Source organism: Battus philenor, unplaced genomic scaffold, assembly GCF_028537555.1.
Source record: "Battus philenor isolate CCGP_79_NKW_IND1 unplaced genomic scaffold, ilBatPhil1.0.hap1 SCAF_20, whole genome shotgun sequence".
Lineage (NCBI taxonomy): Eukaryota > Metazoa > Arthropoda > Insecta > Lepidoptera > Papilionidae > Battus > Battus philenor.
This window is the reverse complement of record NW_027181683.1, coordinates 13,265,689-13,293,244: the sequence shown is the minus strand read 5'-3', so window position 1 is coordinate 13,293,244 and position 27,556 is coordinate 13,265,689. Positions and strand designations below refer to the sequence as shown.

General features: G+C 34.3%; 2 protein-coding genes across 2 annotated transcripts; both read right to left on the bottom strand.

Annotated features, from left to right (window-relative positions):
* Window positions 1-5,821: 5,821 nt before the first annotated feature.
* Window positions 5,822-13,996, bottom strand: LOC137923054 (mucin-2-like). Its single transcript, XM_068766176.1, has 4 exons — window positions 13,935-13,996; window positions 12,713-12,888; window positions 7,018-11,124; window positions 5,822-5,872 (listed from the first exon to the last, which is right to left on the bottom strand). The coding sequence occupies exons 1-4, from the start codon at window positions 13,936-13,938 to the stop codon at window positions 5,822-5,824; spliced, it is 4,338 nt and encodes a 1,445-aa protein (XP_068622277.1). The 5' UTR covers window positions 13,939-13,996.
* A 2,083-nt stretch (window positions 13,997-16,079) lies between these two features.
* mdlc (RING finger protein mdlc) lies at window positions 16,080-21,806 on the bottom strand. Its single transcript, XM_068766175.1, has 7 exons — window positions 21,713-21,806; window positions 20,921-21,072; window positions 19,913-20,068; window positions 19,060-19,187; window positions 18,386-18,447; window positions 17,014-17,209; window positions 16,080-16,251 (listed from the first exon to the last, which is right to left on the bottom strand). The coding sequence occupies exons 1-7, from the start codon at window positions 21,804-21,806 to the stop codon at window positions 16,080-16,082; spliced, it is 960 nt and encodes a 319-aa protein (XP_068622276.1).
* Between the last annotated feature and the right edge of the window lie 5,750 nt (window positions 21,807-27,556).

Here is a 27,556-nt window from a genome sequence, read left to right as displayed (position 1 = left end):
TTGTAATTTTTTTTGTAGAGTGAACATTTTTTATGTGATGTAAAAGCTTGGAACGGTTGTTGGAAGACGCTGAATGAAGGCTGCTTTCAACCGATTTTGGAATCGATGATGGACGATAACAAATGATAATGGTGATGAATAAAGCTTGGAATTGAATTGGTATATTGGTGTTTTAAGTAAATGACCATATAACAACACGTTTGCATTTATCAGGGGTTCTTCTCAGATGATGACAATGTTCCGGCTTTCAGGTACGATCATGAATGCAAAGAAATCTATGAACACATAATTTTGGTACATGCAAAAATATAACAAAATGGTATAATTGATATTATCACATAGAATTTTTTTAGAATCAATAACAAAATGTAGTTTAGTTGAAGTTGATAATAGCGTGTGTGGGCCCTGCACTAGATGGACGGACGACAGTCGGCATCGAGAAAAGTCGTCGGATGTGGGTAGTGCAAAACCAGTGATTGAAGCGATCTTTTGGTAAGACCTGTGCTATGCAGTTGGCATCAGCTGAAATGATAATGATAATATTGCTAGAGTATTTAAATGATTTTGTAAAATTACTGTACCCGTTCGACACTGCATCTCTCTCGACGACGCACTCCAATAACGCTGTCAACTCGGCTGCTGCTGCTATTAGTGCAGTTGCAAATCAACTCTCCGTAAGTAATGTCCATTAATAATGCACATTTATAACAATGTAATCATCGTTTGTGTTTAATTTCACGGCCATTGTTACCGAACACAGTCTAAATTCGCATTGAAACGTAACGGTGGAAAACTTCTCGATTTACATTATGTTCATATATGTATATCAAAATTAGTTTCTAGTTTCTATAGGGCTCCGATTAAATTCGTAATTGTAGTCAAAAAATGAGTTTTTAAACGGTTTTATTTAGTTCGACCCGTACGGAATTTGTTTATTTATTTGGATCAAAATTAGAAATTAAAATTTAAGCCCCTCCCGTTGTCAGATTGATCTGAAATTTGGTAGACACATTTAATTTAGATGACAATACAATATAATAAAATCAAAAACATTATAAATCTAAGATGGCCGCCGATACAAAATGGCGGAATACATATTTCTCCTTAACCCTCTCAATATGGGTATCAAATGAAAGGGTTACACTAGTAAAACACGATGGTTATGTCAAAATTAAAAATTCAAGATGGACGCCGTTCCAATATGGCGGACTAGGTACACATTTTTCCACAACCACCTCAATAGACGCTGAAGTAACAATGTCATCGATGTATACGGAATGTTCGCGCACAAATTCGTAACTACGCGATCACTCAACTATAACTCCGCGACCACCAGAAGTTTTAACACCACTAACTCTATTTATCCCCGACACCATTCTTTCATCATTTACGAATTATTTTGAAATTGTAATTTCCTTAACCACAATGAACTTTATGATTGTAACAAATTAAGAATAATATAATTGGTAATGGGCTGATCGATTCTTTTTTCTAATAAATTCACTTTAGGGTTCTGGAATAGAGACTATTAACCAGTAAGACCAGCGTAGGGCGTCCTCCCACAAGATGGACAAACAATCTTGTTAAGGTCACCAGAAAATTCTGGATACAGGCCGCTTGCAAGCGATCTTATTGGAAAATCCGCGTTGAGACCCATATCCAACAGTGGACTTCATACAGCTGAAAAGATGACGACGATTAATTTTATTTTGAAAGTTATCAAGAATAGAGAAAGCTGCGTTTGAAGACGGAGGTCTTTGTCCAATGTGTGTTGCCAGTGATGATATACGGATCCGATACGTGGTCACTTACGACAGGCCTCATAAGACTCAAGATCACCCAGAGAGCAATGGAGAGGGCTGTGTTTGGAATTTGGCTGCGAGATGGAATCGGTAATGAGGAGATCTGCAAAATAAACCAGATCACCGATGTAGCTCAAAGAATTGTTTGTGGCAACTGGTTGGGACATATAGCTCATGCAACTGATGGCTGTTAGAGCCGAGAGGTTTTCGAGGTGAAAAAGCGCTGGTAGACGCGGCGTGGGTAAGTTCCGACCGACGACATGGTAAAGTTCTTCAGATGTCGCTGAAAACGGGGGGCGCATGATCTGTAATCGATCTTTAAGGATGGCCTAGACCTTGCAGTGGGTATCCATCAACTGAAAAGAAGACGAAGAGAAAGCTTGGTGTGATTTCTTGTTTAGAGAATGGTTGAGCCACAGATCATATTTAAATGAAAGGAACAAAAATGAAACAAACATTTATTCTTTAGAATATGTTTTGCGAATCACCTTCGAAAAGTAAAGACAATATTACAATAACAAATATTACAATAACAAATATTACAATATGTATTTGTATATATACTGCGGTTAAAAAAGTAAGTTGAAATTGTCTGCTTGTCAATTGGTTGTAAAACTCCTGGGCATTAGGAAACCAGGTTGATGGGGTTAAATCTTCTACTTCTCGGGCAGGTGGTTGAATGCATATTTTATTCTTCCTTTTTATAGCTCAATATTATGAAGTAACAAGAATAATCAATTACAAAACGTGTACAACTGCAACCGTTTATTCAGTGGGTTCGAAATATAGTTGGTGAATGTTAATGGCGGTTGACATTACCGCTCCCCCTCCCGCAACATCAACACCCCCCCCCCCGTGCCACATTACGTATTTTTTCCTTAGATTTTTGATTGTGGAGTATCTACAAGGATAGGTAGTAAACAATAATTAACTTTAATACGTAGCAATTTGAATTTTAAAGACGATTTTTTTTCTACGAAGTATCTAATATGTTATTTGACGGCATTCAACACTTTAAAGATACATTTATTTATAATACTTTTTACACAATTTATACATAACGGCGAAATTAAAGCCGAAGTCATTCTCTACCAGTTAACAGTTAGGTGATGTACAGATAAATTAATGAAGGTAGAGGAAACATGATAATATAATAAAATAAAGAAAAAGGAAAATCAAGTTGAAAGGGAAAATAATCAATCATCACACCTTATGTAAATATACTAATGGCTACTACTTACTATAATTATGTATAAATATACCGAAAATTTATATTCAAAGATATATATATATACATATATATAATAAAAATTGCGATAGTTCCGCCAGCTTGTTAAGCAACTACCACCTATAAACAATCATTTTGTATAAAAGTGAGGTCAATATATGTCTTATCCGTAGGAATTTCTATGTTCGGGTTGAAATCCGTATGGAACGAGTTTAATAAAACTATCGTGTGATAGTGATAAACTATATGGTCATTACCATCATCAGCTATAAGATAGAATCATAAATAAGATTGGTATATCAGATTGACAGTTGGACTGTATGTCATACACAAAAGAAGTGATCTCCGGGAACCTAAAGTTCCGAAGTGAAGACCATAGACCGGCTATCATCACCAAGGTGAACAGAGGACCTTGATAAGTTCGTTGGATGTACATTGCTTTCGACCAGTCCCATTTTTAAGTTCTGGAAGATGTCCAAAGCTGGACATAACATGGTGCAGCACTGACCATTCTATTTAAAGAACTTTCTGCTCAAAATAAGAATATGTATATGTCTCATTAAATCTGAAAACATCAGACCAATCTGATGTCTTTTGGTTTTGACGCATTAGAATTAAAATCTTGTTAACCGTCAATCCATATTATCATATTGGTTATACAACATGTCTTTTCAGCATTATATAAATCGTTTTACATATATACATAGTTTAATATCCCATTACCAAATACATCCATGTTAAATAAATGTAATAAATTAATAACAATATTTTTCTTCATAATTAACAAACAGATTCATTATTAAATTTGTAAATACTCATGTACATTCAAACATAATTTAAGATCCTATTACAAAAAAAAACTAATAAATTCATCGGAAACAAAATTAAAAACATTTTTTTAAATATCCCACGTACAAAAATTGTTTTCTTGTTTTTTTAATGATGTAATTTTGTTTTTTTTTAACAATTTTTTTTAAAAAAATATATTAAAAAATACATTTAAAAAACTTTTAAGTTAAACGGTTTTATGATACCCATATTGTGGTGGTTGTGGAAAAATATGTAACTAGTCCGCCATATTGGAACGGCGTCCATCTTGAATTTTAAATTTTGACATAATCGTCGTGTTTTACTAGTGTAGCCTTTTCATGTGATACCTATATTAAGAGGGTTAAGGAAAAATACGTAATCCGCCATTTTGTATCGGCGGCCATCTTAGATTTATAATGTTATTGATTTTATTATATTGTATTGTCATCTAAATTAAATGTATGTACCAAATTTCAGATCAATATGACAACGGGAAGGTGCTTAAATTTCAATTTCTAATTTTGACCTAAATAAACAAAGTCCGTACGGGTCGGACTAAATAAAACCGTTTAAAAACAAGTTATTATATCCATTATATATATTTACAGTTAGGACTGCGAATTTTCTCGAGAAAGCAGTCTAAAGAGATAAATATTCTTACAGTGTCCTCATAATATATTTATGATAGTATTGCGTACGTTTACAATAAACACAAATAAATAGGAGACGTTCATAGTGTAAAAAAATGACTGTACCTAAGATTTGACTGCAAAAAGTTTCTAATTCATTTATAGCAAACGGAATAAGATTTTTTAATAAAATGGTACAAAACATTATCCACCTACCATGAACAAAATTCAACACACACATTAAACATATATTAAAAGAAAAAGCTTATTATTCAATAAACGAATATTTAAATGACAACAATCCTTGGCAGCAATGTCGCCTGATTATTTTGTTTTCATTTAGGCTATGCCTGATAAAGTGTATATGAATAAATCTGTCTTAGACTTAATTAGAAGATGTGTTGCTGTGGAGTTTCTTTCTGCTTCTTCTCCACAACTGTAACACCTTGCGAAGCAGAGTACAAAATAAAATAGGTTTAACGAAATAGATAATAAGTTGACTATTAAGAGTTCTATTGAAAGTTCATACGTTAAATAAACGAAATATACGTTTATGTTTATGTATATATATATATATATATATATATATGGAGCTATATACATATATGAGGAGCATGACAGTAATAATATTCAGTAAACAATGACAAATATAGAGTCATTGGAGGGGTCAGTGGAGGGGTGAAACCCGTGTTGAGTGATTTAACAGTGGCAGTTGTGTGATTCGCATTGTTTGCCGCATACGCATTTATCAGCGGGCTAGCGGGCGGTGCATTTCATTGCACGACTACCACTGCATGTGCGGAAGTGGCTAAATATTGGTCCTTTTCTTACTTAATAATAAATACATAATGATCATATATTCAGTAAATAATAACTAATTGTAATAGTGTCTGCTTTACCAGTTTTTATCATAATATAATATTTTATCATAAAATAATAATAATAGATATTATTATTTTTATAATTTTTTTAAAAAAATAATTTAGTAACTCGACTTGGTTGGTTGCCATTGTCTGGCTAACATTATTGCCTTTTGGAAAGTGTTGGCACTGGGCGAAGTGATGAAGAAATCTTCAGAAGAGACCAGGGGTTGTTTTTCACTTCTTCGCCCATCATTTCACTGCCTTCGCCACTTTTGAAAATATTATCATTAAATTATGTTCATTTGTTTTCATTTTTATTTACTTAATTTCATTTAATATCGTTCGTAATCGTAATTGAAAATTAAAATACGCAAAAAAAACATTCAATTTTTATTTACAAAAATTTTAGTCGTGTTTTACAAGTGTTTTCGGTTTATGTTTTAAAAATACCATTCATTCTTATAATATACAATTTAGAGATCTTCTTAATCAGCTCACGCCTTGGTGCCCGCAGTCGCAATCCTCGGGATGTGTGCAAATCTATAAAATTTAAATAAGATTAAAGAATTTAAATCACTAATACTTACAACTATTTGTAATAATTAAAACGAGAAACATTTATGACTAACTATAGAAGCAGTTACTAAATACTAAATTTTAACATATATTTTACAGTTTTTATGAAACATTTATATGAAAATATAATTGATAATCGAGCAGTGGTGGTCCAGCGGTTGAAGACTGAATCTTGTGATCATAAGTCGCAAGTTCAATTTCCGGAATACAATTTTATATAATTCACACTCTCCGCATTTGTTCACATCCTCTGAAGGATGCGTAGCAGCGTTCTCTTCGTACCATAATACCACTGAGTTCGCTAGCCTGTCTACCAGGCGTGGCGATGATGGTATTTTTGATACCTGTCATTGTTGCCAACGAACTTATAATATATTATTTAAATTGAATAGTAGAAACTTAAATGAACTTTAATTAATTGTGATTATAAGCGTCCCCTGCATGGCGTAGGCCAGAAAGATCGCTACAGTAACCGGTCATGCGCATCAAGACTTCCTATGAGCTTAACTCTGGGTTAAGTACTTCTGATGGGATGCGAGAATCATCCGACCTTAAAGTCCGTCAGTTGCATGAGCGACGTGCTCCACCCACTACCAATTTTAGCTAGCAATCGTTTGAACTACCATTTGGACTAACTAGAAGAAGTTTGACAAATATTTATTCCAATTAAGATAGTCTATAACTTACTACTCTTATTTACTTCGCTGGCTCAGTGAACCAAAGTGGGTCTTGGCCTCCGAAGCGAGAGACTTCCACTTTCCTCTACCTTACGCCATCGTCTGCCATTGGTTGACATTCAATTCGCGCAAGTCTGCCTCAACGCGATCGATCCAGCGATACCTGGGTCTACCCACTGGTCTTCGACCCCTCGGTTTTTCCAGGTACGCTACCTTCACGCTCCGATCCGATCCCGTTCGCTCCAAGTGACCAAGCCAGCGGATTCGTTGAGCTTTATATTCGCCAATAAGATAAGATTGATATTCGCCAAAAGGATATGGTCCTCCAGCACATTGGGGGTTGTGCGGAGGGTTAACTACCCTCCCACGTAAAAACACAACTGTTACGAAACCGATGGTCTATAACTAAATGAAATAAATAAATTTACTCACGTGTCTACTTGGATCGAACTCGTAGTTGTGTGGACACCAGAAGAGGTATTTCGTCCCGTAAACACAGTAGTAGAATGTTCTGGTATTTTCCGGGTTAGCTAATGTGTAATATCTATAAGGATTACATGCTTCTGGAGCTATCGATGGAAGTAAATCTGTTGTAGTTTCAGGCGGAAGAGTAGATATCCCGATGGTAGAGAGCGGTGGTAAAGGTGACAGTAGCCGTTCTGATGTTGTTATCGGTGGCAGAGGGGAGCCATCTTGTAAGTCAGTGACTATCCATAGGTCTGACATTTCTGTTGGTGCATATATAGTACTGGCTGAAGAATTTTCTGAAGAGTTCGTGGATTGCGAAGTGGTTTCAGTTTGACTTGTTGTGACAGGAATTAAGGAAGATGGCATTAAGGTAGAGGTGGGTAGCGAAGAACTTGGCTCACGAGAATTGGTCACAGTTTGTGACGTATCAGTTAACGAGGTTGATAACAATGTAGTTCTATTTGGTTGAATAGTGGACATGGATGAATTTAATGTTGTTAACGTGCTTGATTCCGTCATTTCAGTGACAGATGAAGAAATGAAATGTGTTGTTTTAGAGGAACTAGGAGTAGTTTCTGTAAGACGAGTTGGCACCCCTGAACTTGGTAATAAAATAGATTCAGTTGATGAATGTGTTTCGGAATTTATCGTGGAAAGTGAACTCGATCCTAAAGACGATGTTTCGGTTGAAATTGTCGAAGGAACTATCGTTAATGTCGATGATGATTCAGAAATACCGGATTTACTTGAGCTACTTGGATAAGTGACTGATACTGTTGTAGGACCTGTTTTAATAGTTTCACCATTCGTAGTAGTACTTGCTGTAACAGTAACTGGAGTCAATGTTGATGACTCCCATGAGTTAGTAGAGATTGAACTTGTTTCAATAAATGGAGATGTGTCTGTGAAGGTTGTCGGAGAAAATATTGTCGATATTGATTGTCCAGTAGTAAGACTAGATTCACTCCAATTACTTGGATGGGTAGTATAAATGGTAGTAAATTCCGAAGTACCCGATAGTGGATTTGATGAAGAGGTTTCCAGACTGTTTGTAGATGGAGAAGACAGTTTTGCGGAAGACAGTGACGTTGGTGTGGTTTGCGCAGTAGCGGAACTAGGTCTACTGGAGCTAATCGGGATGGTCATATATTTAGTTGTTAATTCTGTAGTACTAGTTTCTGCTGTGGTAGTAGTGTTTGTGGATGTAGGTGATGGTTTTACTGATGAGGTTTTTGGACTATTTGTAGAAAGAGAACTCGTTTCAACGGATGGAGGATTCTCGGTGAAGTTTGTTGAGATTGTGGGAGACAGTGACGTTGGTGTTGATTGAGTAGAAGTACTAGATTCAGTAGAAGAACTAGATTCACTAGAGTTACTTGAAAGGGTTGTAAATTCAGTTGTTAATTCTGTGCTACTAGTTTCTTCCCTCGTAGAAGTGTTTGTCGTAATAGATGCTGGATTAACTGATGAGGTTTTCGGACTGCTTGAATGTTGAGAACTCGTTTCAGCAGAAGGAGATCTGTCAGTGAAGATTGTTGAAGCCGAAGACGGTGATATTGATTGACTAGTAGAAGAGCTAGATTCACTAGAGCTACTTGAGAGGGTTGTAAATTCAGATGTGAATTCTGTGCTACTAGTTTCTTTCCTCGTAGGAGTGTTTGTCGTAATAGATGCTGGATTAACTGATGAGGTTTCCGGACTGCTTGTATGTTGAGAACTCGTTTCAGCAGATGGAGATCTGTCAGTGAAGATTATTGAAGACGAAGACGTTGATATTGATTTACTAGTAGAAGAGCTAGATTCACTAGAACTACTTGAGAGGGTCGTAAATTCAGTTGTGAATTCTGTGGTACTAGTTTCTTTCCTTGTAGGGATATTTGTGGTAATGGGTGATGGTTTCACAGATGAGGTATTCTGACTGTTTGTGGAAAGTGAACTCGTTTCGACGGATGGAGATGTGTCAGTGAAGATTGTTGAAGATGAAGATGTTGATATTGATTGAGTAGTAGAAGAACTAGATCCGCTAGAGCTACTCGAGAGAGTATTATATTTAGTAGTGATTTCTATGTTATCAGTTTCTTCCCTTGTAGGAGTAATTGTGGTTACCGTTGATGTATTTACTGTTGAGGTTTCTACATTATTTGTAGATATAGAACTCGTTTCAGAGGATGGAGATGCTTCAGTCGACCCCGTCGAGGGCAGTATTGTCGATGTCCGTATTGTTGTAAATCGATGCGGTTTACTAGAACTGCTTCTAAAGTTAAATGAATCTTTCGTAGTTTCGTCGCCAGTAACATTTATTTCTGTGTATTGAGTCGGCGATGGAGTTTGCAAAGTACTTGTTGACGGAGATCTGGTAGGATTTAAAGTTGGCGGATGTGTACTAGATTTTGGCGAGGTCATTTCGCTGCTTGCTTCCGTGGATGTAGAGGTGGATTCAGAAATTACAGTTTCACTGCTAACACTTGTCGGATATTCACTAGGTGGCAAAGTTTCCAAACTGCTAGTTGAAGAGATTGTCTCAACGGTTGAAGTTTCGGTAAAGACTGTTAATGGCCGTATAGAAGACGTTGGCCAACTTGTAAAAAAAGTAGTTTCGGTACTAGGATAAGTGATTGACTGTGTTGTAGATTCCAATTCACTGCTGGTCTCGTCACTCATTGTCGCGGACGTTTTCTGACTACTTAAATCAGTTGAATAATGTAACGTAGTTTTTTCTGGAATCTCAGATGTGGACTCGGATGAAATGGCATGGTTTGTTTGACCAGTAGAATCGTTCGATGTTGAATCTGTATTTGTACTTAAGGACCATGTAGTAGTAGATGAGATTTTCGTTCTTGTCTCTGCACTTGGTGTTGTCCAAGAAACGGAGCTGGGTAAAGTTTCGCTTGTAGTGAAAGGAGGTAAAGTTAAAGTCGACGGAGTACTTTCGCTAATTAAAGTACTGGAATCCGATTCTCCAGTGCTAATGGTAGTCCATGTAGAACTAATCAATGTAGGAGATGTGTCTGAATTTTCATTGGATGTTTGTGTTGGGGTTAATGGCGGCAACGTAATGAATTTAGAATTAGTTGAAATTGTATCAGAATCGGTGCTAAGTGTGTTTATATTTTCGCTGGAAGGTGAAGTGATATATTGCGTGGAGGATGCAGGTTTTGTAGAAGTATCACTATGAGAGGTTGTTTCTTGAGAGCTTGATTGATATGAAGTACTTGTATATGTAAATGAAGTAATATCATTAGCTGTAGATGCTGACTCGAATTCGGTGGAAGTATATTGAGTAATTGAACTCGGTGGATTAGTATCTGGGTTTGTAAACGAAGTTGTTTCGCTTGATGAAATTGGACCCAGAGTTTCTGAAGAGACAGTAATATTACTGCATGAAGTACTTGCTGTTGCTGTTTCCAAAGAACTTGGCGAAGTATTAACTGAACTAGTTGTACTAATAAAAGGAATCGTGGGAGATCTAGCGTCCGAACTTATTGAAACTTCTTGGGTGGTTTGCGTTACGGCAGTTGGCTTCTCTGTAATGTAACTTGATGAACTTGTGACCGTCTGCTTGTCATTGCTTGTATGCTCAGTACCCGTATTGGAAGTAGAAGTTGACGTGTGTTCAATAGTATCTTTGCGTGTAACAATTGTCTCTTGAGAACTCGAAGCAGTAGTATATGTAACTGAAGCAGTTTTACTATTCATTGTTGCAGATGATTCTTTGGAACTAGGTGACGATGTCCCAGTTACATAGTCCGTTACTGTTGAAACACTTTGCGATGTAGGTTTAACAGATGTTATCCAATCTTGAGTATCACTTGCTGTAGATGTTTGTATGGATGAAGAAACAGTTGGTTGTGGAGATGAAACATCTTCTGTGGTATTCGGGATTTCTGAATTAGGCAGCGGTGGCAAAGATTCCTCTGTAGCAATCGATGGGTACGTTGTCGTAAATATTGGTGGTAACGTTTCCACTGTAGTTATTTTTTTGAATTTGGTGGAACGATAGATAAAAGGCTCTGTCGAAGTGGTCGGAAGCCGCAATGGACCACAATGCGCCAAAGAATGTAGAATACAACTCTGTAATAAAACGGTCGATGTAGTATTATTATTTGAAAGACTACAATGCTACTTATAATTCCTTATTACAATAATTATACTAAGAAATATTGTCTGGATTATAAAAATAAATGTAATTATAACAAATCGGAATAAATAATATTCAAACGGTGTGGTTATGAGAAACCATTTGTAATTAAGCCTACGTCATGCTATTGTCAATTTTCATGCAGTTTATTTAAATGAACCAGGTAATCGCGATTACGGTGATGTCATAGATTTTAGCCAATTTAATGCTAACGTATTTAAAAGGCAAATCACATGAGTGAATAAGATTCATGACGCATTAACGAAATGGTCTTGATGAAAATCCGACTCAAATTTGACAAGTGTTACTTTTTACTGCCACTTAAGACGAGAAATTCTTCGAGCACACAGCTCTTTTATTTATAAAAAAAATTCTGTCTGTTAATTCCGGTAAATTTCTGAAATGGATGGGCCAATTTTGAAGGAACTTATATTGGCAGATAGCTAATTTAATAAGAAGAACTTCGCTACTTTCATTATTATTTTTTTTTGTTAAACTCCACGCGGTCGTAGTCGCGGGCACAACTAGCTTATCTAATCATACTAAAAATAAATTTGGAGTGTCTGTTTGTAATATAAAAGTAACTCTTTTATACTCCGTGCATATACATTATACAAAGAACATTTTTTTCATTCTGTTTGTCTGTTCCGGCTAATCTCTGCAATTGCTGGATCGATTTTGAGAGGACTCATTCTGACAGGTATCTGATATCATAAGGAGCAACTTTTAAGAAAAAAAAATTAGAAAATGTATTGACATAAAAACGGAAAAAAATTGTCAAATTTCGCACAAAGTCGCGGGCACAGCTAGTCTTCAAAATAAATGTGGCATACATGACAGTGATGATCAAAATCGATGTAGGCGTCACCATCTACTGCCCTTGCAATGTGCGGAGATTTGGCAGATGCCATATATTTAGCTAAGATTATATATGGCTCTGTCTACGTCCCTAGCTTGTTTGTTTTTTTTATTTATTTTTTAATTATACGTATTCCATTTTTACGACAGAAGAATCCTACGCATAATCGTAATTTTTGAAAAAGACATTTTAGTTGCGTGCTCCGCAAATTTTAAGTAACTGGTCGAATAAATTGAAAATAACATTTTTAGACGATTTCTTTGGCTGTTGAATTTAAGATAAGAAATTTTGTTTATGAGACTTTGTTACGTATCCTTTCTAAGTTGTAAAACTTGTAGTATTACCTTTTTTTAAGTTTTATACAGAATTTTGGTGATTTTATAAGTCCACGCCATTCGAATCTTGCTTAGGATGGCAACTTGCGATGTTAATTTGTCATTTATGTCGCCTATTATCATCTAAATATTTATTTAAGTTTCGTGCAAACACATTTCGTATTTTTTCATATTTTCTTTTAGTATATCCGTCATTTTAAAACCGTTAATAAGATAAACAATATGATAAATAACAGAAGTAATAGAAGAGTTTAATTTAATACTAGTTTTGTATTTAATAAGGTTTTTCTGGTATATATTATAACATGTTAAGAAGTGAAAACTTACCCGAATAATGACATCGAAGTACAGATCGCCGGGGCAAGTGAAGGTAGTGGGTGTTTCCCCCTCGCATACTACAAACTTTTTACAGGATTCCGGATGCGAGAGCACCGCAGATTGCAGACCCGTGCACAGGTTCCCCAGGACTTGGGGGATAAGTGTCAATAGGAGAAATGTTAACGCTGAAAATAAAAACCAAATTTTTTGCGACTTGTATCGTGACATTAGATTTCATTATTTATTAGATACAGAGTTTATATTCAGATTAATAACCATTAACATTAGAATAATCGTATTAAAGAGGCTTCCCCAATATCATAACCGCTACGCTTGGCAGACAGGTTAACGAAAGCAGAGTGTTATAGTTGAGGGCGCTACTGTCTATCATTGGGAAATTTATTTGTTACCAATGGCAATTTTTTATATTTAATGAAAAAAGTGTGAATTGTAAAAATTGCATGCTGGTAATTTTACCCGCGACCTACAAACGCATATCTGTCCTCTACCGCTAGGGCTACCATTACGCAGATTGGAGAATAAGATAACCATATCCATTATTAAAGAAAAAAACCAAAATTTTAGATAATTTAAATTTAATTATTCATAAACTTTGAAGTTACTTGTTCTCTTAGACTTAACTGCTTTGTCATATGCTCTTCTGTCTCAAAAGGGATATAGTTTCAAGAATTATTGTAGTTTCTTGTAGAAAAACTTGATCACCTTTGTATTGGTTAAAATATATTTTAGTAGCTATACCGCACTAAAGAATTTAAGTTCAATATGGCATTAATAAATGTAAGTTACTTTTAAACCTAACAAATGAAACGTTTATAGCTGCGTTGTGTTATAATATGTTACAGGCCCAGCCATGCACGCTAAATAATCAAATCGAAGGACTCAATTGTACGCGCACAGCAATTGCATCTTCAATTGGACAATCAGTCACTTACTTTCAAATTTAGAACGATTTCAAATCAAATCGTAATATTTTTTTATAAATGTTACCCAAAAAGTTTCTAGTTGCGTTATTTTTTTATCGTATCACATTGACTTTTAAAGCTCAATCGGCATATTTCTTGCATCAAAAGTTAAAAAAAAAACAATGCTTGTGTCATAAATTACCCACTAGTTCACAAAGAGTGTTGCCAGAATCTTAATCGTCTAAAATTGGTAGCCTGTTTAAAGTCAGTACTTCGAAATTTAAAATAAAAAAAAATGTTAAACTCACCCATCCCTCCGCATGGGTCTTGCAAATCCGCCCCAACTATGAAACGGTCACGACGGAATAGAGTTCCGATTTAAGCTAACAACTAACTAACCTATTTAATAACCTAATTGCCGTGAAACGCTATTACAATACATAATTAATTTGCTACGATACTCTTTTGTGAGAACTTATGAGTAATAAACAACGTATAGCTTACACGTGGTAGTGAAGTTAGGTAATTGGCTTTCGAACGCATGTACTTTGGTCGCACTTAAAGACTCCATACAATAGCCTAATTACAACAAATTTCTAACAAAAAGAGAATTGTCTTGTTAACTTACGTTGTACCTAGAGTAACCTCTAAAGGGCAATAGGATACCGTTTTTAAAAACGTCGCCACAACGAGCTATTTGCCAGTTCAATTTTCATATTTTATCGGCTTAACCAATGCGACAAAATCGCCATGTTAAAAGACTGACGAAATTAGAGGAACGGCTGAACTGTAATAAGTGAACGTATGCGCCACGTGACTGTGGAAAACTTTTACTATTTTATCTTCGAAATTGGATAAATAGCCATATAACTTTGATAATAACAAGCATTCTATAACCACGTTCCCTGTGGAACAGATTAAACTTCACATCTTTTAAGTAATAATGGATAAGCCACATAAAAAATCATCTTCGTCATTTTAGCCGCAAGATGTTCTCTGCTAGATATAAGTCTCCTTTATAGCTTTTCAATATAACCGGTTTGAAGCAACCTGCATCTGGTGTAATCCGACGTGCTTTAATAGACAATAAGAAAAAATGTGATAAAATGAAACTCAAAATGTGATAAAAATGTAAACGAAAAGAAATAAAGATAAAAAGTAACATGTAATGAGGGAGGAATGAAAGGTCACAGAGTAAAAGGGAAAGCAGAAATGTGGCATGAAAGAATAGATTGAAAGAATATGTGAAAAACGAAAGGAGAGAATGGAAATAATAAATAACTATGTGTAAAATAAATTGCCCGTATAGTCCCTGTCCCACCAAAGATAGGGGTACGAGAGGCCCCCAAAAGCGGGTGCCATAAAAAAAATCCGACTTGCTTACTAGGTCATCTATTTGCCTTGAGGGTGGACCTCAACATTGCGCTTATTGGTCCGTGATCTCTCTAAAAACTTAAGGAGTCAGCAGCTGTCTGTTCTGCGCTGTGGTCTGCTCACCCCAACTTCATACTAATTCGTTGGGCTATATCGCTTACGTTCATATCTATCTTTAGCTCCTCTCCGTGGTTCGTATGAGAAAATTATGGATAAGATAAAGAGAGCTACCCTCTCTTATTAAGCCCTTAATATATATTTTTGCTAATTTACTACATATTTTTGACAATTTCCAATCGATATGTTGCAATTTCCAATCTATTTTGGCCAATTTCCAATCTATTTTTGCCAATTTCCAATAAATTTTCGCCAATTTCCAACATGTTTTTTAAATTAAATATACCGAAATTAGATGCTTACAATTCACTTCAATATATATTTAAGAGTTAACATGATTAAAATTTATTTATTTCAATGGCAACCACGCATCGGTAGACGTGGTGTAGGTAATCCCCCATTGACAGACTACATAATCAATGAGGTCGCAGGACGCGGGGAGCGCAAATCCGGTCATGGTGGTGATGTTTGAAGAAGAATTATTCCTTTCAGTGTTCGCCTATCGGCTGATACGATAGTGATGATTTTGCTATGAATTTTTTTTCCAGCATTTTACATTTGTTATTATTATAGGACAAGAACAAAGTTATTTACAATAGATTTGTTCATAAATACTTCTTTAATAAAGCATTCATTATTTTAATAGCGTGTTAAATAAGTTTAAAAATGGAATAAACTAATTGTCAATAAGCTAGAGCCGAAATGTGAAACACGCTGCCTGTTAAACATGTTTTTTGCGGCCCGTGTAGCATTTCTAAAATTGAATTTATTTATTCGACCTTCTCATTGTATTGATGTAAATTTAGTTATAATAAAATGCTGGTACATGGTAAACCACGATTAGAAAGCTGCTTAGGCATGTGCCTGTCAATGACGATTTTCGAACGAAAAAAAAATTACCCCCTCTTCTCCCCCGAGTATTTAATAAATAAATAAAACAAGTTATTAAAAAAAATTTTAATTCAAGAGTCTTCATCGTCATCACTATTCTCTTCTTCTTCTCTTTTCTTAATCTTCGCCTCCAGCTCCTTAGCCGGGTTGAAGACACCGCTGGTCTGCGTGTTGCAGATGTAGCAGCGGGTCGACTTCTTGTAGTGTCCCAGGGCGCATTTCTCGCAGAAGTAGTGTTTGCACCTACAAACAAATATACACATTTCTCTTCTATTACTATATTATTAATACACACTACTAGTGCTGCCATCTAGTAGCGTTATTTGTAACTACGGTTAAGGCTTGCTCCGTAGATCACGGATGTAGCTCGAAGAATTGCTCGTCTGCAGTTGAGAAGCACATCGCTCATGCTGCTTCGCTACGATACAATTAGAAATAAGATCCGCAGAAGAACCAGTTATCGAAGTACTTCGAAGAACTTTTTATCTCAAGTGAGAGTGAGCCCGGCACACTGGTTATGCAGCTGATTGGGTCCGAAAGGTTGTCAAATGAGGACCACAGACCAGAAGGCGCATGAGTAGGTCCCATGTGGAGCGATCACATAATTAAGGCTGTTGGAAGTAGCTGGATCCAGCGCAAGACCTAAGATTGCATTGATGATGATAATGATGATATATATATTATCATTATTGCTGTAGTAATGGCTTCAATAAATATTTCATTAGTCATTTTGTTTCTTCTCTCTTCAGTCTTCATCGGTGACCGGTTCCTCTGCAGATTCCTTTATCTCTGATTCGACCTCGCAGCGAAACTCCAAGCATAGCGACTATGCCTCTTATCCTTATGTCATCACCAGCAACACACACTGGTCAAAGTCTTCATCTTCAAACATTGCTGTATTTTTTTTCTCATTCTTGTTTCATTCAAATTGGGTTTTTCGTACATTCTTTTCATTCGTGTACAAGTGTTCACGATGATCCTAGGTGGGTTATACATATTATTTACTTGGTGACAACAGGATCGGTGAAACTTTCTCTGCAAATGAAACACTTGAAGGGCAGTTCGTCGTCGCTGTGGATCTCGTAGTCAGAGCCGCTACCAGCATCATCACCAGCTCTGCCACCAGTGCCCTCCAGCTCCTCTCTCTCGAGCTGCCACCCATGCTTATAGTCGGACCGGTCGTGGAGAAATTTGCATGAATCTGTAAAAAAACATTATTGGCAAGAATGTGGGTAATTGATATACAGGATGATTGATCATAGTTGTAAAATATTTAAAGGGGTGAGTATATATAGCAAAAAATATAAAAGCATTTACATCTATTTCCAAACATCCTGTATAAAATCATCACTCTGGAATATGGTACAAAAACTTATTTTTTCTATTGTAATGTGCCAATAACTTCTGGCAGTAAATCTGCAGGGAGAGATAGTAAACAAAAACTATTTTCTATACGCAGTAATCAGAATTTAAAAAACGATTTTTCTCATTATATTAACATTTTTGAATGGGTTGTATCATAAATTAAAAGTAAATGAGCTATACATCACTCTGTACACTTAATTACACCTATAAACGATCATCCTGTACATTTAATTAGAACATTGAAGAAATACTACATCAACTAAAATATCTAAAACCTATTTGTGGAATGTCTCACTCTTTCTACAGCACTTTTGTAAGCAAACGAAAGTGACAAATGATCGTTGTGGGCGTTGACATTTGTAAAAATATAAAGATGCGTTTACATGCATCACACATTTAAATGGTTTGCGTGCAACTGTGTATTTAATTATGATAATTTTTTATCATTTCGGTTGACTAAAAACCCGTTTTAAACTCTTTTCTGCCGGGATTTATGATGTGTGAAACTGGTTTTGTTGATTCATTTGCAGATTTCATATTATTGTTATGTACTGTGGGTTCTGACTCGTAAAGAAATACCACTGCTTCACAAGGAGTTCTTTATTCACAAATCAGATGGTCACCCTACTTTAACACGAAGTATAGTTTCACTTAGTCCAAACTCAGCTTCCAAATCGTTCAAGAAATCACTATTCAAATAATTTACCAAATAGTTATCGTATATTTTAATCTTATAACTCGAAAATCAACACTGAACTTTCGACATGCACACAAGTAAACCTATTTATACTACAGATAAGGTTCTAGTAAGTTCGAGATAGTAGTCTGTTAGAATTTCCGAGAACTGTGCACAAAAATTTTTAAATAACTTCACTTCTTGAGACTAGGGTTCTGTGTTTATTATTTAGAGGGTCCCGTAACTCGTGCTTTATAACAATAATATATGTAAATACTGCCCAGCAGTGGAAATAAATGTAACTTATTATTTATAATAAAACATTTCTCTACTCACCGCCAAAGCCACAGAATCCTGTTTCCTTGTAGTCCTTGCAAATATCTGGTTGATAATCCCATCTGTAATTACAAAATATATCATGTACTTATATTATAATATATCGTCTTTATCATATAAAAAAAATGTTTATTGTGTATACAGGGTGATTGGTTAAAGGTGCAAACGCTTTAGAGCTGTATATTCCAAACTTTTTTGAACCATGCGCATCTCAGACTTTCTATGCCCCCTATGTCCTAATTTTTATATGTATATGTGTCGAGTCCACTTTTGAATTGGCCCGCTTTAAAATTAAATTGCCCCACTGTGGGACGTAGGCACACTTTGGGAAATACTGCTTTAGAGGTATGCAAGCACTGAAAGGGGTGTATGTAATAATCGTTAACGGTCAATTTGGTTAATTGAATGACCTACATTTAGACTTCTGTACCACAAGGGATAAAATCCAGGTCAATATGGAGCTGGCTTCCTGATTCACAAAAATATAAACAAAATCTTGTTTAAGTTCAAGAAATTTCTGAATGTATAGCAGTCAAATAAAGCAACGAAAGATGGCTAGAAGGTTATCGACTAGGATAATGGAAGAATGGGGGAGGCCCTTGCCAAAAGGGAGTCACCGTCATGAAGAAACTTTGCTATATAAATGTGTAGATTTATAAATAAATTGTGTATACCTTACTGTCGCTCTCAAGTTTGCAGGAGCCCTGATGGGTCCTTTCCTCACCAGACCCGAGCTGGCATTTCCAGCTGCCGTATCTCGTTTCTTGTAATACTGAGCATAGTTGTTGATGCCTCGATATACCTTGTATATAAAAAATATATAATTTTTTAAAAGATATGAAGATAAAAGAATTATATATTATATGGTACTGACTATATAACTAAATATAGTTTTATATATAAGTTTTATATACATAAACGAAATATTACATTTGAATATGGAATCTGTCATTTTTTATAGCCTGTATGATGAGATGCACTGATAATTTTTTAAAAGGAAAAAAAAGAATGGGGCGTTGAAATCAAAATAACTTCTTAAGAGGTATGGTATGGTATAATAATTAGCTATGAAGGACTAACTGAGCCATATTATTATGAAAAAAATATCAGAACATAGCCACAAGTGTATCAAGATACCATTCTTAGGAAGGTAGTTTTGCCTCTTAACAACACAATGTTCAATAATCAAGAATGGTGTTTTAGGCAAGACTCGGTGCTGGGTCATGAAGCTGGATCCACAAAATTTTGATTGGAAATGAACATTCCGGACTTCATTGGAGTTGAAGACTGGCAGTCATCTAGTCCTGATCTTAATCCACTGGATAATAAATTGCAAATTTATAGAAAGTAAAGCTTTGTCCTAAATGCTATGATATTTCGTAGTGAAGAATTTTCTCATAGAAAGAGTATGCGCTGCTATTATTAACTGGCTGTGTTATATAAAACATATATAAAACATTGTTATTTTTCTTTGTAACAATATTTATCGCAAGACTATACATGTACTTTTCTAAATCTAATACATACCTTATCGTCGGCCTGTCCTTGAAGCTCTTCATTGATTTTTTTTGCCTTTTCAAATATAGCCTGTGCATCCTTATCTCGCTCTGTGTCCAGTTCATATGTAGCGGTTGCATTCTCTCTTTGCTGTTGCACTGAGAGTGTTGTACGAGATTTTGTAGCCTGAAACCATAAATACCCAGTTGTTCACTCAAATCCAGTTTCTGTATTAAAAATCTTATTATGATTAGATTCCTTAAATGGCTGAAACTCCTTAGTGAACGCTTTTTGGGGACAGTAGCAGATCCAAGGACATGTAGCTTTATGAAATATCTATATTATAAAAAATAAATATAAATGTATTCATCAATAATGTTAATTTTAATATTATAAGGTAAATAAATATCAAATGGGAAAGTTAGTATTACTTATTTCAGAGTTAGTTCATTCAATTTTGGTATCTAAATTTTTACATATTTATTTAAAATCATTATACATGCACCAAAATATCATTTAACCTATGTTTACTATAAGATTTTATTTTATAATATCAGAGACTTTAAATATATTATACCAACAAAACTATGAGCATTCATATTTATATATATATACCTTTGTCAGTCGCACACATCTTTTGTCACTCTCCCACAACACATGTGATTGGTTGTAAAGTAGAGATTGTGATTGGTTGAATAAATATAGTTAATTTTAAGATTTGTTAACATAGATTTAAGGTTTGGTACATGTATAAATATAGACTTCTACAAATAAACTTGAAATGCCAGAATGATCACATTTTAGTTGCATAAATGATACTCCCATGGTGAGGAACTATACCCATATAGGTGTCTAGTGTAGTAAATGAAGTATTATGAGGGCTGTGAAGCAAGGACTACTCATTGGTTGGGGTAGGCACAGATTTGTCCTGACCACCCTCTTTATTTATTTAAGCTCCACTTTAAGTGGCACCAGGGTTAACTTTTAGCTAACTCAACTCCTCTTAGAATCCCAGCAATAGAATGTACTGATACAAACCTTTTCATCATCACTACTACTTTCATCATTGTCATTGATCTCCGGTTTTAGCCTTTTCGGTCCTCCAGTGGACTGGATATTTGGGTTAGGTTTCTGGGGCCTTTTTGTGGGCAGCACTACTGTCTGTTCATCAGAATCTGAACTGTTTTTTTCTGGAATAGTTATAAAAACTTATTTATTTTACTATCTAGACAGAATTGCTGAGATATATTTACAAAAATAAAAGTAATGCTTGCATATAGACAAAATAAAATAATATATGTACACATGTAATGAAGGTTGTGGAGTCACTGGATGAAGGCAGCGTAAGACTGGTCATTGTTGGGATATTTGGAGGGGAGGCCTATATATTTCAGTAGGCTTCTATCGGCTGACATAATGATAAAGAGCACAAAAGAACATTAAGCTTAATAAACTTTTAATTAGTCTTAAATGGTTAAGAAGACTACATTAGATGTATGGTTAAATAACTTAATATATTGATAACATAGTTGTAATGTACCTTGTAATAACAATAATGCAATGTAATGGCCTGCATAAACTATTAGAAAGCCAGAAACTAATTTACTCTTCCACTACATTATTTATAAATAGTGATACAATAACATTCAAGAAACTAGGTATAAGTTCAGTTGCTTTAGGTGTAAATTGACTTTGTATTGAGTAGGGGTTAGTTTGATATAACATATTAGTTTGAATAAAAGATCTCTAGCTAGTTTTAACTGCCTGTGTGTCAGGAAACATTTAAGCTATTCACAGTCAATCATATAACTAAAGTAAACAATATTTCACCCTCGGAACTTGATGTTTTGCGTTTTCTACCACCTCTGTTCTTTAAATTTCTTTTTTTAAACGTCGTTGGAATTTCAACTTCTGCGTCCGACATCTTTTACGATATAACACTTATATTGTTAAGATATAAGTTATGGACGTTTAATTTAAAGGAAGATCAAGTAGAAATATCAGACTTTATATCAGTTTTATATTAAAAGTTTTCAAACAACTTGTTTATAATATAATATGTCAATAATCAAATGTCACCGGAATTTTAGGTTATAATTTTAACGTTCGGTGTAGCGTTCAAAAACCAATCAAAAACAACTTTTGCAATTGACATAAAATTAAAATTAAATATTTATTTGTAGCTTTATAGATCTTTGAACATAAATACTCTTTTATCTGAAACGTTCACAATTCCTCTGATTTTTTTTTATTAAAGCTATCAGTAATCGATTTTCATTGATAAAATCTTCAAGATCGCGATCTGACTGATATGATATTGTTTGAATATCACTTCATGTCTTTATTTATTTTAAGTGGCTCTTTTAAAATTTAAAACAATGTGTAGAGTAAACATTATTCTTTTTATAACATTATATAAACAATATTGACTATACATAGATTATTAGCAAAGCTATTATAATTTTACTTATTTTACGGATGTCTACAGAAATGTTATAATAATTTGTCCCAATTATTTTCTCTTTCCAGAATAATTTTCAAGACCTATTTGGGTTCGGTTTTTATCTCCTCAATCTTGTTAAAACGCTTTGTATTCGCATTGGCTTTTTGAGTTTTTTGAAAAGGTCCGGAAAGAAGTTCGATTTTCGGGATACAATATTATATAATTCACGCTTTATGCATTAATTATTTGGGATTGCCATTGCTCACAGATTAGGTTCTAGAGGATGACAGAAGCTTCCTCTGCGTACCATAATACCGCACTGCGATCTCTAATCCGCCCACCAAGTGGCGGTTATGATATTCTCCATAGATGTCTTTGGGAGAGCTCCATGTCTTGCAATGGACGTTTTACTGCTGAATTGATGATGAAGATACAAGATATATTGTATTTAAATTTTTACAGGTTATTAATACGTATGTCTCACGGTTTTTACATAATTTTTATCATACTTCTGTAAATATAAATAACCTTGAATTTTTAACTCTTTAATATATATCCCGTGTTTGCTATTTAGTGGAATTTGCGAACAACTTTGATTAGCACTGAATCAGGGCTGCCAATTATTGTTTTCTTATATAAGCATTTTTTATTTCCACAAAAATATTTATTCAAAAGATGTAATTTATTTTCTCTTGTAGCTTACCTTTGGATTAGGAAAAAAATAGTCCTGTATGTAGCAGAGTAGAGTTATAAAATATTAAACACTTAAAGAACCAGTTAGTTAATGGTAATATTATCAAATTAAAATGACCGGTATTTTACTATATAAAACTTTTCTAATTCAATAATAAGTCTTCGTTCTAATTCTTTTTTCGTTTCACCTTTCTTCGCTCATATATGGCGTCATTTAAGCTAGTGAAATTGCAATAATCAACATTAGGTTGTAAAAAGACATTAATTATATTTAAAAAAAATCATTAATTACTGTTAGTGCATCCAAAAAATGGGAAACTTGACGTCATTTATTTAAACCAGAGGTTCCCAGACTATTTTTTCGCAATATCTATGAAGCTGGCTCAAAGCCAAAAGGCTGGCAGCATAACATATAACTTGTCACATGCACTATTTTTCTCACTACTACTTTTAATTTTGTGGTAGCCCAGTGGTAGAGGATTGGACTTGCGAACGTACATCCCGAGTTCAATTGCCGGAATACAATCTTATACAATTCACTCTTTTTTATTAATTATATAGGATCGCCATTGCTCACAAATATTCAGAGGATGGGCACCAGCGTCCTTTGCGTACCATAATACTACACTGCGATCGCCAACCCGTCTGCCTGGCGTGGCAATTATGCTACATCCCCCCACAGATATCTTTGGGGGAGACGGCGACTTCCAATTTAGCTGGTTCTAATGAACCCCTCGCGGGATCATTTCACACATGTTCTCAAAATTTGGAAAAAATGCCATTATGTGTTGCTATGGAAATTTAAACTGTTGTTAAGTTTCAATGAAGTTCCATGAAAGTGTTCGATGTAGTGTCCCAAGTGGACTTCTGGGGCTGGTTCTGGACGATTTTGGGAACTAAGGGTCTAAAAAGACCAATAACTTAATCATGACATTTAATTAACTCATAAAATATATATTAAAATAATTAAATAGTTTATAAGTGTGAAATAATATTTAATATCGCAGAGTGGCAACCCTAACGAAGCGAGTATTAAAAAATTCCGTTCACGCGGTTATTTCGGCGCTAACCTATATAGCAACACGCAAAATGAATCGTTTAATTTTGCACGCAATCTAAAACGTCTTAACAAGCCGCTGTCGCCGCCAAGTTACGCCATTTTGGAAATATCGCGGCAAAAATGGTATACTACTTTTTCTGCGTTTTCCGTTCATTCTATAACGTCGTATGTCTTAATAAATTTAGATAAGAAGTCGTCTTTTAAATCCGCGAAAGGATTTGTTCTCGATCGAAAATGGTATACCACTTTTACGAAAGACTCTTTTAATTTCAAAACGTAATAAATCCATAGAATACTTTGTGAATAAATAGTCATTTTCAAATTGAATCATTTTAGGAAAGCGTAACGGAAAAAAAAACTTTCATTTACGAGGATTCAATTATAAAATTGTTTTCGACATAGAAACTGCATTATAGGTTTTTATAACGGATTTCTTTTATTTGTTGCTTTTATTTCGTATAAATATTTAATCAATTCAAAACAAAAAAAAGAAAAAATTCTACAGAATAATTCTAAAGTGGTATCAATCAACATTGTGGGTTTAGATTCATAGCCTTTGTTGATTCGTCTTGGAATATTTTAAATCTTAAATAAAGAGACGTAAGTATAGCATTTAATTTATTCACAATGAGACGCCACCGCTTTGGTGTCCAACTTGGACGCGAATTCATTCATTCGTACCATTTTCACATTCTCAGCAGGAAAGCCTTTGGCTTCATTGGAGACCAGCTAACCCAGTCAACATCTGCGCCAAGACCAGAAACCACGGCAGCATCATAGGTCAGCTCGTTTCGAACTGTCGCATCCAAGGGCATCAAAAATCCCCATATATCTGGGTTCGGGTCCAGAAACACAATTTAAATAATTCACACTTTGTGCATTAATTATATAAGGTATCCACTGCTCACAAACAAGTTTCTAGATGATGAGCAGCAGCGTCGTCTGCGTACCACAATACCACACCGTGATCGCCAACCCGCCTGCCAAGCGTGGCGATTATGGTACATCACACCATAGATATCTTGGTTCTACAGATATCTAGAAGCCCACTGCAAAAGAAAGACCTCTCCAAAGTTCACCATGATGACCAGTCCTGCGCTGCCCGTATCCTACTCCTTGTGATCTAAACTATGCCGTCGGTCTACCTAGTCCAGGACTTACCCATGATGTTTCTACTAATAACATTTTATTACATCAAAAACAATGAAACTATTTTTTAAATGTAAAAGTTCCTCGGAGCGGGACATAATAATGTATGGAAACTAAAGATTTTGTTACCAACTCCTATAGATGTCTGTTTTTCAAAATTGATTAAAAATAAATTGTTTTCTCCGGTCTCGGTGTTGTTGTGAACTTTACAAGGCGGCTCGAGAGGTTACATCAGGCGTTATGAAAACATATTTGCACGAGATACGTGACGTCATCCGATAAGGAAAGGCACGCCTGCGAATATCAGCTTACAAATATTAGCTCTAGTTTTTTTCTTAATTTTCTAAACACTATCTCTTTCTCTTTTTACTTCCATAAGAGAGATAGACAATTTAGTTGATGGTAAACAAGTTGGATATCAATATGTCACAGGCATATGCTGTCATGTCAATGTTCAACAACATAACCTAAAAATAAGATCAATTCATCATTCATTATACATCTTAATGAAACTTTAAACAGATTGCGTATATTTCCTCAGATTTTACTTTTTTTTTTAAATTAAAATATTGAATTATTTAACATTTCTTTTATTTATTATGGAAAGTGACAGCCAAAAGAGATTTACAGATTAATATTATATCTCTTATCAGAAGGCCAATTGGAAATTTTAGCGACACGCAGTATACATTAGAGTTAAGACTTTACAAATTGTTTTTATAGATAATATAAAAACAAGATTTTTAATAAATAGCAGAGAAGAATTCTAGTTTTAAAATTTTGGATTATATAACCAATATATTGAACAGTAAATACATAAGTATATATTAATATAATTATTATAAGTATTGTATTTATATAAATACTGTTTGTTTTACAAATTATTTTTTTTGTAACATATGCACAACCGGGGGTTGACTGGTAAAGATTGCCTAAAAGCATTAAGTTCGCCTTTACAAAATTAAAAAAAAGATAAATAAATAAATAATTATCAAAATGTATACATTATACAATTCAAAGAAAGAATGCGTCAATCATAATCTCAATTCGGAAAACATTGTAGCTTTCTAGTAAGTATTGAAAGAAAACAAAATGGCTACCATTTTATTTTGGCGGGAATAAAGTTTAGAGAAATTTTCGATGCATATTTATTCTCGTGTGATACATAAGTGATCAATAACTTGTAAAATAATAAAGATTCAGCCGTTAGAAATGTTATTTAAAATCACAATAGCATAATATCGAAAAAACATTTGTAAATGAATCACAAAAACTTTGTCGTTAGAGTGCTATTTTTTTTTCCAAACAATATTTGTGAATAAAAATGAAACCGTATTTTCTTTTCATAACGCTATAAGTTTGAAACGATTTAATTTACAATTATTGTATTAGTATACCAATACTTTGTTTTTATAGAAAGTTGACCTATTTTGGCTATGTAAAATCAGCTACAAGAACAAAGATAAAAAAATCTTATGAGATATTTACGTTAGAAAATCGAAACTAAAATAGGTATTTATTTTTGTTACTTTTATAAAATACATAACACACACAAACACACATATGTACGAACAAAACACACATACCATAATAATTGTATGTACCCGGGCAAAACTTAGTACATCCAAATTTCTGAACTATTATTATACAAACATTATACAAACTTCTGTCCAAACTGAACAAAAATGTATATAGAACACGCGTCGCACGTATTAAATTAGGGGAAGGTAATTGGCCTATGTTTGAGTTAAATTTGTTTTAAGCATTTTTTATTAATTATATATGCTGTTGGTTTTATAAATAAATAAATTACAATTTTTAGTAATTCTTACCTTTATAATGGCGATAAATAAATAGCAGTGACAGTTGTTATGTAGCATTCATCTTAAAAAAAAAATCGCAAGGTTAATTTACTGCATCCGCTATATAGCTTCGAACATGCATCTTTAGGTTTCCAGATGAAGCCTCTTCATTTGTTTTTGTCGCGTTTTATTGATCAGACGTTCTGAAATTTCTACAATAAAATAATGTTACAAGATGATAGAAATACAACGGACAAAATGGCATATATATACTATAGTTTATTGTAAATAAACATTTACAAAATATCTCGAATTTTCATATAAAATATCCTACCAACCTGTTATTTAGATCTAAAAGTTGTAATATGTAACTGGAAACTGTCAATATCAAAACATTGTAACATGCAACAACGTGAAAAAAAAATGGAAAACATTAAACGTAATTGTAAAAATAAAAGCACGGACGCTAATGTCTGTGGTATATTCCACTATTATAGATATTAATATTTAAAAAAAGATTGACAATT